The following is an 11,759-nucleotide window of genomic DNA, read 5'->3' as shown; positions in this document are numbered from 1 at the left end:
CTAGGGAGGGAGGAAGAAAGCGGGAGGTGGGGGGGTGGGGGGGACAGAGGATACGAAGCAGGCTCTGTGCTGACCACAGTGAGCCTGAGGTAGGGCTTGAACCCCGAGATTCTGACCTGAGCTGAAGTGGGGCGTTCAACTGACTGGGCCACCCAGACGCCCCATGGACTCTTTTACTTCACCCGTAGCCCCTTATTCATTGATTTCTGTCCCAATAAGCCTGGCCCCAGAGAGCCGGCCGCCATTCCTTTGGCTGAGCCCTCGGTGAAATGGCTGGCGTTCCAGGCGCTTCCTTAGAAGGTCACCAGAGGAGGAGCAAGAAAGGACTCTGAGGACGGGAGAGAAGGCAGATTCGGCCTGCGGGCTCCACGTGAGGGGAGGGAGAGTCTGGGAGGGCTGGCGGGCAGCCCGCTTTCTGGGCGGACCCCCTCAGGGCGAGACCGTCTAGCTCGCGGCTTCAAGGTTCCTTCACGGTGGCCTCAGCTTTACCCCCCGGGCACTGGGTGCCCCGCTCCGTGCTGCTGCAGAGGCGGGGGAGCGCCCCAAGGCCCGAGGGAGACTCAGGGAGGACCGCGGACCGCCTCCCGGTTGGCGTGCCCTGCGGGCCCCAGGGTAGCACGCCCGCGGCTCCCCGTCCGCAGGCCTTTGTCTCTCTCGGGCTCCCGTCCGCCCGTCCGTCCCCCGCGCCCCCATTGGCCGCGGCCCCAGCCGGGGACGGGAGAGGAGGGAGCGAGTGGGCGGGGCCGCGTGGCGTCAGCGCAAGATGGCGGCCTCGGCGGCGCTGTTCCTGCGCTTGTGGAGCGAGCTGCGGCTCGGCGCGCGGGGGCTGTGCGCGAGGCTAGCGACGCCGCCCCCTCGGACCCCGGACCAGGTGAGCCGGACGGAGGTGGGCCCCGAGTCCGGGAGCCCTTTCGTGGAGTTCTGGGCGGACCGCCGCCGCACGGGGGTTCCGGGACGCAGCACCTCAGGGTGCTGAATGGAACGCCGCCCGCGTTTTGGGGAGTTTCCTGCCTCCCGGGGTGGGCAACGCTTGCGCCCCCGAGCTGGATGCTGTGGGCTCAAGTGCGTCCTCAGAACACCACCTCCTCTGGACCCCACGTGGGCGCCAGGGGAGGGGAGGTCACCTGTTCCCTGTTTCAGTGGCCGCGCAGGTAATACTTGAGGGGGAGGGGCCCGGGATGCTGGGGTGCCACTGCGGCCTTGGGGGTATTTTCCCCGCGCTGGTGGTGATGTTTGCGCTTTTGATTCAACCTGCCTCTACACCGACAGAGATCCAGCCATTCTGACCTCCAGGCTGATCACTTCGTGCCCTTAAAACTCCGATGGCCCCTCTGCCCTCGCTTTCATCCCTTCCCTTCTGTACCCTACTGCTGTGAGCCCCGGGCATCCAAATGCCATACCTACCCGTCCTGTCCCTTTTTGTGCCCTCTGTTGCCTTGCTCCTGGAAGCCCAGTGTCTTGCCAGACTCCCTGATCTCGTGTCCCTGCCCTACAGGATCCTGGACACCCGGCCTATCAACTCTTGAATCCCTGGGGCCTGGTCCGGGGCAGTCTAGTTTTTGACTATTCTAAGAGATCCAGTCTCCTGGTTGCGCCTCCAGAGACACCACACCCCGAGGCTGTGTGGTTGTCTGCTTCCTGGCTTCCGACCTTGATTCTTCTCCAACCAGGGTGCCCCAGTCATCCTGACCTTTCTTCTCTTTCAGCTAACCTACCTCTTTCTCAATTGCAGGCCACAGAGATTGGGAGCCGCACGGGCACTAAGGCCCAGGCTCAGGGTCCACAGCAGCAGCGAGGCACAGAGGGTCCCAGCTACGCCAAAAAAGTCGCACTCTGGCTTGCTGGGCTGCTCGGGGCCGGTGGGACTGTGAGCGTCATCTATATCTTCGGTGAGGGGCATATGCCTGTTCCCTAATTTTGTTCCCTTGGCCCTCTTTTCTGTAGAACCTCTTTCCCCTGAGGGTTTCACCCACCTTCATCCCCTGGCTCCTCCCTGCATAAGGCAGCCAACTAGAACATCATCTACCTTGGAAATGGGAGAAGTGACCTTTCCTCTGCTTCTACCCACTCTGCGGAAGGTTCTAGTCTTAGTTCTGCGCTAGGATATAGAGAGTCAGTTGGAAGAGGGAAAGATGAGAAGGAGAGGACTGGACCAGCCTCCTAAGCAACCTGTTCCTTTAGCACCCAAAACTCCAGCCCTCCCTCTAGTCCCTTCTTCCTTCAGAGACTTAGGAGGCCCTGGCCCACTCCCTCTTCTCTCAGGAACCCAGAATCCTGACTACCAGTCCCCTTTCTCTCTTGATCTTAAGAGACCATGCCTCTTTCTTCTTTCCTCAGACCCAGGAGTCTAGGCCCCCTGCCCTCTTCCTCCCTCAAGACCCAGGAGACTGAGCCCTAATTTCACTCATTCCTCCCTGTCTTCCTTGCAGGAAACAACTCTGTGGATGAAACTGGCGCCAAGGTGAGAGGGAGAGAGACCCAGAGGCTTTGCCAGGGGTCCCATCCTGTGTGTCCTCTCCCCTTTGGTCTGTTCGGGCTCATTTCTTGTCTAGGGGTGAGCCTCTCCCTCCCAGGGACCTTTGCCTACTCCCAAGGTCCCGGAGATTCCTTTTTTGGGTTTGATGGGGTTCTGCCCCTGCCATCCCAAATGCTACATTTTTGTCTCTACCTTCCAGATTCCCGATGAATTCGACAATGGTGAGTAAAAGCACAGATTCTGAGGTCCCCTGAACCTTTCTACTCTGCCATTTATAGGGATGTTGCCCTTCCCATCTGGTGCCCTCCTGCTCCACCTCCTTCCATTGGGGGGTAGGGGAGTCAGCAGCTGGATGGCTTTGGGGGGGAGGGGCATTACAAAGCCCCAGTCCTCTTGGCTGGCCCAGGAGCAGATGGTCAGGGACAGATGGGGGAGGGGAGTCCATGGTGGGAATGCTTGGGAAGAGGGGCCTGTCTGCCACCAAACACATGGCTTCCTGTGCCTTAGATCTGAGTGTCTGCACCCTTAATCCCCTCCTCTTTATGACAGCCTCTTGTTCCTCCCAGTCCCCCACCCCATCAGGCTCCTCATTTCCAAAACAATGTCTCTTTCCTCCCTCCCTCTTTTAGTTAACCAGCTTTTGGTGGAGAGTTTCTAACAAATTGGATAGTAGAGAGTAGTTGTCCGTTCTGTCACACTTGGCCCTTCCCCGGAGAAAAATAGAATTGGTAGGTCCAGAAAGCCACCTGTTTGTGCTGGGGAAGTTTGCAAACCCACATGTTAACACATTGATTATTTAAGCTGGGCAGGTGGGTAAGCATGAAGTTTTAAGTGGGTAGTCTTCCTGGATTAAACGGATTAGCGTACTGATTTAAATTGAGCAGGTGAACATGCATTGTGTGTGTTTATTAACATAACTGGTTTCAGTATTTTTGGTTTTTTGTGTTTTTTTTAATGTTAGAGAAAGAGAGAGCGTGCACACACGTGCGCACAAGCAGGGGAGGGGCAGAGAGAGTAGGGGGACAGAGGATCCGACGCAGGCTCTGGGCTGACAACAATGAGCCTGATGCAGGGCTCATACCCAGAATCCCTGAGATCATGACCTGAGCCGAAATTGGATGCTCAACTGACTAAGCCACCCAGGCACCCTGGTATTTTGGTTTTGAAAAGGCAGGTCCATAGATAGTGGATTAATTAGAGTAAAAATGCTGTAATAAAGCAGGCAGTCATGTAAGTTCCCTGCTTTAAACCGGATTCAGTATATTCGTTTGAACCAGGGTTTTTTCGGGGCACCTGGCTGGCTCAGTCAGAAGAGCATGCAGCTCTTGATCTCGGTGTCGTGAGTTCAAGCCCTGTGTTGGGTGCAGAGATTACTTAAATAAAGTTTGAAAAAATAATAATAATAAAAAAAAAACAGGATTTTTTTAATTGGTACTTTGGAGCAGGTAGTTCTTTGTTGTGGGGGAGTCCCCTGTGCATTGAAGGATGTTTAGCATCATGCTGGGCCTCTGTCCACTGGATGTCAGTCTGTTGACAAGCACATAGGTCTTCAGACATTGCCAGAGTTTCCTGGAAAGTGGCAGACGAGATGGCTCCAAGTTGAAAACCATTACTTAATACGTATAGCTGTATGTATATACTTAGTGTAGTTTAGATAGGCTCAGCATACTCATTAAAAGCAGGCATACCTGGAAACCTAGTGGTTCAAAATGAGCTAAACACATGACGGCGTAACGTCAGCACAGTTGTATGTGGGTTTTTTTTTTCCTAAAAGTAATTTTTTTTTTTTAAGTTTATTTATTTTGAGAGAGAGAGAGAGTGAGCAGGGGAGGGACAGAGAAAGAGCAAGAGAGAATCCCAAGCACTATCGGCATGGAGCCCGATGCAGGGCTCTGACTCATGAACCGTGAAATCGTGACCTGAGTTGAAACCAAGAGTTGGATGCTTTACAGACTGAGCCACCCAGGTGCCCCATTTGTGAGTTTTAAGTGGGCAGATGTATAAACATTCTGTTCTGTATTTGGGGTGGTGTGGGGGGATAAGTATTCACGTTCAGCCTGGGCAGGTGAATAAATGTATTTGTTCCTGCCTGGCGGTCACGTCATTGCCTTCTACCTTCGGACTTAGAAATGAACTCATTTCATACCAGGTGGGTATGTAGACCTGTTTGTGTCTGGTAGGGAAATAAAGCTCTGGTGTGTCCAGGAGGTTGAGCAGTGGCTCATCTTGGAATCCCTTTGTGCCCCGGTGTCCTCCTAGATCCAATTCTGATACAGCAGTTGCGCCGGACTTACAAATATTTCAAAGACTATAGACAGGTGAGCAGGAGTCCTGAGCCCGGTCCCCATCCCTCCGGCACCGGCTCCTGCCTCCTGGTCTGAGTGTTTCCATTCTGTCCTTCTTCCACAGATGATCATTGAGCCCACCAGTCCCTGTCTCCTCCCTGACCCTCTGAAGGAGCCATATTACCAGCCACCCTACACACTGGTCTTGGAGCTAACTGGCGTCCTCCTGCACCCTGAGTGGTCGGTGTGTCCCGGGGAAGGCAGCGGGCTGGGGACACTAGATAGACATGGGTGGCTGCGTTGTGATGACGTGGTCAGGAGCAGAGACTCCGCAACCAGCTCCACCGTCACCAGGGAAGAAGGTGTCACTCTCATTGCCTCGCTTTTCTCAACTGCGAGACTCCCCACCCTGTAGGTTGTTGTAAGTGTGCCTCGGCACCCAGTGTGTGCTACGGAGGAGTCTGCTGTTACTCTGGGACCCAGACCCTCGGTCACAGCTATGTACTCCTGAGCCCCCAAGAACTACAGAGATGGGGGAGAGCCCTCCAGTTCTGGGAATCCCCCCCAGGCTGGGGGGAGCTTTATCCTGTTGGGGGCTTCTGGGTCTTGGGGTTTCACTGTCCTCACTGCTTTCACTGTCCTCACTGCCTCCCCAGCTGGCCACTGGCTGGAGGTTTAAGAAGCGTCCGGGCATCGAGACCTTATTCCAGCAGCTCGCCCCTTTGTATGAAATCGTCATCTTTACGTCAGAGACTGGCATGGTAAGGCCTCAGGACAGGGGAGGGATGGTCAGTGAGGTGGGAGATGGGGAGGGTCAGGGCTCAGCCTGACCTTGTTCTCCCTCCCATCCCACCCCTAGACTGCATTCCCACTCATCGACAGCGTGGACCCTCATGGCTTCATCTCCTACCGCCTGTTCCGGGATGCCACAAGATACATGGATGGGCACCATGTCAAGGTGCCACGTGGGGGCTGTGGGCAGTCTTCTGGGACTTGGTAGGGGGCTGGCACTTCCTGAGGGAGAGAGCTCTGACCCCAGCCTCAATCCTGCTTCTGCCCCAGGTCTGGTTCTGACAGGACTTCAGCTTTCCCCCAGCACAGGCTGGGCCTCTAGGCTCTTCTCCCTTCCCCCTGAATCTGGGAATGGGAGTGGGGGTAGATAGGACCTCTCCAAACAAGACAGTTGGGGGTAGTGCATGGATATAAGGTTTGGAAGCCGTCTCTTGTCTCTGCATTCAGAAGTGAGTGTTTTGGGGACTGTGTAATTGTAATCATTATATTATATGAGACTCAGCCTCGTTTGCATTTCCAGGACATTTCGTGTTTGAATCGGGACCCTGCCCGCGTAGTAGTCGTGGACTGCAAGAAGGAAGCCTTCCGCCTGCAGCCCTACAATGGCGTTGCTCTGCGGCCCTGGGATGGCAACTCTGATGACCGGGTCTTATTGGACCTGTCTGCCTTCCTCAAGAGTGAGGCTGACCCCTGACCTCCTGGCCTCTGACCCTGGAGCCCATGACTCTCAAGAGGACTGATAGATGCTTAATTCTGGCTTCTGTTTATTTATTTTTCCATGTAAAATTGGATATATTTGAGGTGTGGAGGTTCACAAGCATCTTGCAGTCTTTAGAAGCTTCTGAGAAGGTTTAGAGGTGCTCTGGGGTATTTAGGGGATGTTCAAGGGAGCCCTTTTAGGGTGTTGAGAGATGTTCCAGGTAGCTCTGATCTTTATCCTTCCCTGCGGCCTTTCTGCCTGGCTGACCCCTGCCTTCTGTGCCCACAGCCATTGCACTGAACCGTGTAGAAGATGTCCGGACTGTGCTAGAGCATTACGCCCTGGAGGATGACCCACTGGAGGCCTTCAAACAGCGGCAGAGCCGGCTAGAGCAGGTGGGTGCTCAGATCTGCAGTTGCGGGTGGGGGAGGGGGGCATCACGTCAGTTCCCGAAACTCCCAGGGGAGGAGCGGTGGAGCAGCCTGTCTCTGTCTGGCTGTAAGACCTTGAGTGTGGACCTTGTCTTCCACACAACCTGTCTGGGAGGGCTCTTGTCATGGGGGAGGGGCTGGTAGATTCCACAGCCTGCTTGAGAACAGGAGGCAGGAAACGCCAAGCGTGGTTCTTGGAGAAGGGTAGTTTGTGATAGCTTTGAGCAGATCTGAGGGCCCAGGTTTGGTGTGGACGGAGGGTTTGAGTCAAGCCTGGGGAGAGGGATCCCCGGACACTTGGCGGAAGGGATGGGGCAAGGCGTTCTGGTGGTCTTGATGTGATCCTGGTAGTTTGGAAGTGAGGCTAAGAATACGGATGGAGTTTGGGAAAGAGATTCTCAGGGGTCTAGATGGAAGTTGACCAGATTTCGGGTTGGGTGCCTGGGAGTAGGGCTGGAGCTCCTGAGTGTCCAAAGGACAAGGCCCTGGAGATTTAGGCCTGGGATCCTTCAGCATCCAGGCAGGGCTCATACAGCTGAGGGCTGGGCACTGGGGGCCTGGGGAGCAGGACGGTGCAGTCTGGTGAAGGGCCTAGGGTCTCGGCAGCATCCAGGTTAGGATAAATAGGATCTGGGATAGGTTCGCAGGGTTCAAGGGAGGGGCTTCCTGGGACCTGGGGAAGGGGATCATGACAATCCCTGCGATTTGAGTCTGGGCTGGGTGTTCTAGGGGGTTGGGGAAGGGGTTTGGGCTGGGTAGAGATTTAAGGAAGGTGGCCTCTCGGCTGGCGGAGCCTGGGACGAGACTGCGGGCCCCAGGCTGACCTTGCTCTCTGTCCCTCACCCCAGGAGGAACAGCAGCGCCTGGCCGACCTCTCCAAGTCCAGCAAGCAGAACCTTTTCTTTGGCTCTCTGACCAACCGCTTATGGCCTCGCTCCAAACAGCCCTGACTTCTGAGCCTCTGCAGACTCACTGCCTAGGTCCTGGGCCCTAGGCCCCAGTGCTCCCAGACCATGGCTCGGGCAGCCACATCCAATAAAGTCCATCCCAGATGCCACAGTCCTGTGTCCGGAGAGTCTTCAGATGGGGGCATCAGGGTGAGGTCCGGGACTCTTGGGTCATCGTCCCATGGGGGCTGATCGGCTGCAGAGCACGGAGTAGGTTCTCTGGTGGATCAGGACTGGTTTTGAATCCTGGCCTGGGAATCTGAAAACTTGGGTCCCTCTGGCCATGTCTTCCTGTGTGCTGTGTGACCCACAAAAAGAGCATTTGCCTCTTTGACCTCAGATTCCTCATCTGTGGAAAAGGGAAGAGAGGGCGGCACTGGGGCTTTTAGAGACAGGTCGATGCCAGGCTGCTGTGTGTATGTGCCGAGTGTGAGCTCAGTGGGGCTCTGGGAGCCCGGAGACCCTCCTGTCTCAGGAGGGCAGCTGCTGTTCCCTCTGCCAGCTGTGGCCCTTGGGGAAGGTGGGCCTGGAGTTGCTTGAACTGCTTTCTCAGTAGAAGCCAGAAGTTGGGTGCCTGGGTGGTTCAGTCAGTTAAGGATCTGACTCTTGTCATGACGTCAGCTCAAGTCATGATCTTGGGGTGATGAGATCAAGCCCTACGTCGGGTTCTGCCAGGGCATGAAACCTACTTAAGATTCTCTCCCTCTGCCTCTCTTCTGCTCGCACACTTGCACTCTCTCTCCAAAAAAAAAAAAAAAAAGAGCCAGAAATTGGGATTTTTTTTTTTTTTAATGTTTGTTTGAGAGAGCGAGCACAGTGTGAGCGCACACGAGCAGGGGAGGGGTAGAGAGAGAGGGGGAGAGAGAGAAGCCCAAGCAGGCTCCCACACTGTCTGTGTGGAGCCCCACATGGGGCTCAAACTCATGAACCATGAGATCATGACCTGAGCCGAAATCAGGAGTCCAATGCTTAATGGACTGAACCACCCAGGCGCCCCCAAATCTCCCAGTTCTTAAATGTGGGCCCCTAACTAGGATAGGCAGACTATGTAGTGCTTCTCTGCAGTGGGGCTTTCTGTGACGTTTATTCTGTGTTCCGGATCTGCACTGGCCAGCACAGCAGCCAGTGGCCATATGGAGCTATGGATTCCCTGAATTGTGATGACAGTAACTGAGGAATGGAGTTTCTCCTTGTTTCATCTTAATTTTAATTCAAGCAGCCACATGTGGCTCCTGGCTCCTGCAGAGGACAGTGCAGTTGTGTATCATTCCACAGTGTAAGTCCCAGACTGTCCCAAGTTCACATCCCAGCTTTACCACTTCCTGCCTTGTGTGGTCTCAGGCAAGTTACTTCACCTCGCATGCCTCCGTTTCTCCATCTGTAGAGATAACGGTACCTACCTCGTTGTCGGCTGGGCTTGAGGGCTGAGCGAGACGCTCCCTGGAGGCGCTCAGATGGTAGCTGTGTCCCTTGGGCAGGGCATCTCTGTGCCTCCGCTTTCTCGTCTCTCGGATGGGGGTGATGGTAGGAGCTGTCTTAGAGCAGTTGTGAGGCGTAAACAGGACAGGCCGTGCTCAGGCTGCATCTATATTCCTGTGGTGCTTCTTACCAGGTGCCCATACTGACTCTTCACAGATGAGAGTGTCCTGGGCCGATTTGATGGCGCCCAGCCCCGGCTGTCCCAGCCTTTCCTCCAGCCAGCATTTAGTGCTAGTACCGGTTCAATATTTTCAAAAGACGTCTGCTGGTGTTATAGTAATTAAAATGTAACTGTGTGGGTCAGATTGAACCCCTGAACTATACGTTTTTTTTAAAGGCTCACAGATGTCTACGAAGAAGTATTAAAATTTGCATGACCCCCCCCCAGCCCCAAGGTGTAGTATCTGTAACCCCAGCAAAGTCTCAGGGGTCTTGGTTTACTCATTCATAGGAGGTTAATAGCAGTACTTCCCTCATTCATTCACTTACTCAGCAAGTGTTTCCTAAGTGCTGACTGCCCAGCCTTGTTCTAGACACTAAGGTGCATCAGTGAGCAAATTAGACCTAGAGCTCTCATGTTCTCACAGACATGTTCTTATAGAGGAGATAATGGTCAGATATTTCTCAAGGTAATAAATGCATAAAGAAAAATAAGGGGAGTGGGTATGCTAAGGAGATAGAGCGGTTGGGAGACTTGAGGTGCTGTTTTATTTTTATTTTTTTTAATGTTTATCTGTTTTTGAGAGAGCGTGTGCGAGTGCACGAGCAGAGGAGAGAGAGAATCCCAAGCAGGCTCCACACTGTCAGCGCAGAGCCCAGGGTGGCGCTCAAACCCACAAACCGTGAGATCATGACCTGAGCCAAAGTCAGATGCTTAACCGACTGAACCACCCAGGCGCCTCTATTTTTGTTTTTTAATGTTTATTTTTGAGAGAATGAGCACAAATGGGGGAGGGGCAGAGAGAGAGAGAGAGAGAGAGAGGAAGACAGAATCCAAAGCGTGCTCAAGGCTCCAAGCTGTCAGCACAGAGTCTGATGCAGGGCTCGAACTTATGAACTGTGAGATCATGACCTGAGCTGAAGTTGGGTACTTAACCAATCGAGCGACCGAGGCGCCCCTGAGGTGCTGTTTTGGATTGAATGGAACAGTCAAGGAAGGCCTCCTGGGAAAGTATATTTGACAGACCATAATGAAATGAGAAAAGCCATGGGGATATCTGGGTGTGTCAGGTGCAGTCACCTCAGGACCTTTGCACTTGCTGTATCCTCTGCCAGGAATATTTCCCTAGGATCCTTATCACTTCCCTCTCTTCCCCCCACTTACCCCCCCCCCCACCTTATGTCTTTGCTTGGATGTCACCTCAGCATGACCTGTGGGCCCTAAGGTTGGCAAATAAGGAAAAGTTCTGAATAGCCAAAGAGACTCATGGAAATCTCTTAAAGTATACTTTACACACAGACATGACAGAATTCACCTGAAACACTATCCTGTCTGGCACAAGCCTTCAATAAAGTCCGGTTATTTTTATGATCTTCAAAATGAGATATCTCAGACCTGGAATCTGTTATCTTCCCAAGTTGTTATCCAGGATAGGAATCTGCCTTCTCCCACAGCAGTTTTTAAGGACTGTCCAAATTCCATTTGAATGTCTCCTGTGATGGGAAGCTCACTCCTCCACCTACCCCAGTAAAGGGTCTAATTTGCCTCCTGGTAATCAGTCCATGAGGTCTGGCTCTGTGTTTAGGGCTACAGAGCCAGTCTGAGTAGGGGGAGGGTATGTGGAAGGAGGGCCTCACGTGTCAACCTTAGAGTCTCTGTATTTTGAAGGCACAGGAGAGCCATGCAAGAGCCTGCAGGAGAGGGACACGGGTCAGATTTGTGCTTAGGCCCCCTGAGCCAGAGTGGTCACAGCTGGGAGAGAGTAATCAGGGCGCTCTGGGGCTCAGAGGAGGTGCCTGGCCACCTTGGTGGATGTGAGGGAAGGCCTGCAGGAGGGGAGATCTGGTGAGGACAATGAAATAGAGGAGGGAGTGGAAAAGACACAACTAGAGGGAAGACCTGTACAAAGGAATCTGGGTAGTGTGCACAGTGACCACGGCTCCCCTTGCTCACAATCCTTCCAAGACCCCAGGCCTCAGGGAAAAAAAAAAAAAGTTTTTTTTTTTTTCATTTTTAAATGTTTTTATTTATTTTTGAGGCAAAGAGAGACAGAGCATGAGCAGGGGAGGGGCAGAAAGAGAGGGAGACACAGAATCTGAAGAAGGTTCCAGGCTCTGAGCTGACAGCACAAAGCCCGATGTGGGGCTTGAACTCACAAACTGCGAGATCATGACCTGAGCTGAAGTCGGGCGCTTAACCGACTGAGCCACCCAGGCGCCCCAAGATTTTATTTTTAATCTCTATCTCCACCCAACGTGGGGCTCGAGCTCACCACCCTGAGCTTAGGAGCCAATCGCTCCACCGACTGAGCCAGCCAGGCGCCCCTAAGAGCAAACTACTTCGTTGAACTCTCCTTCATTGAAAATTGCTGCACGCGGGGCGCCTGGGTGGCTCCGTCGGTTAAGCGTCTGACTTCGGCTCAGGTCATGATCTCACGGTCCGTGAGTTCGAGCCCCGCGTTGGGCTCTGTGCTGACAGAGCCTGGAGCC

The 11,759-nt window shown here is 53.9% G+C and overlaps 1 protein-coding gene across 3 annotated transcripts; it reads left to right on the top strand.

The window, feature by feature from the left end:
* The first annotated feature begins 420 nt into the window (after positions 1 to 420).
* TIMM50 (translocase of inner mitochondrial membrane 50) lies at positions 421 to 7,743 on the top strand. 3 transcript variants are annotated; one of them, XM_043598928.1, is made up of 11 exons: positions 421 to 871; positions 1,733 to 1,889; positions 2,430 to 2,461; positions 2,676 to 2,697; positions 4,736 to 4,794; positions 4,886 to 5,005; positions 5,418 to 5,522; positions 5,621 to 5,719; positions 6,074 to 6,230; positions 6,542 to 6,648; positions 7,533 to 7,743. In XM_043598928.1, exons 1-11 carry the CDS (start codon positions 764 to 766, stop codon positions 7,632 to 7,634), a joined length of 1,068 nt encoding a protein of 355 aa, XP_043454863.1. In that variant the 5' UTR covers positions 421 to 763; the 3' UTR covers positions 7,635 to 7,743. The 3 variants fall into 3 exon arrangements, with proteins under 3 accessions (XP_043454863.1, XP_043454865.1, XP_043454864.1); XM_043598930.1 differs by having other exon boundaries at positions 654 to 886; XM_043598929.1 differs by lacking the exon at positions 421 to 871 and adding an exon at positions 1,128 to 1,151.
* Positions 7,744 to 11,759: the final 4,016 nt, after the last annotated feature.

The sequence above is a fragment of the Prionailurus bengalensis genome, chromosome E2, assembly GCF_016509475.1.
Source record: "Prionailurus bengalensis isolate Pbe53 chromosome E2, Fcat_Pben_1.1_paternal_pri, whole genome shotgun sequence".
In the NCBI taxonomy this organism is placed as follows: Eukaryota; Metazoa; Chordata; class Mammalia; order Carnivora; family Felidae; genus Prionailurus; species Prionailurus bengalensis.
The sequence above is the reverse complement of the archived record's forward strand: the minus strand, read 5'-3'. Positions and strand labels throughout refer to the sequence as shown.

Bases quoted from the DNA above. Each gene is read 5' to 3' on its own strand.
- TIMM50 (XM_043598930.1), top strand. From the start codon at position 764: ATGGCGGCCTCGGCGGCGCTGTTCCTGCGCTTGTGGAGCGAGCTGCGG. The intron at 2,462-2,675 runs GTGAGAGGGAGA...TCTACCTTCCAG, and splicing joins TGGATGAAACTGGCGCCAAG to ATTCCCGATGAATTCGACAA. The intron at 4,795-4,885 runs GTGAGCAGGAGT...CTTCTTCCACAG, and splicing joins ATTTCAAAGACTATAGACAG to ATGATCATTGAGCCCACCAG.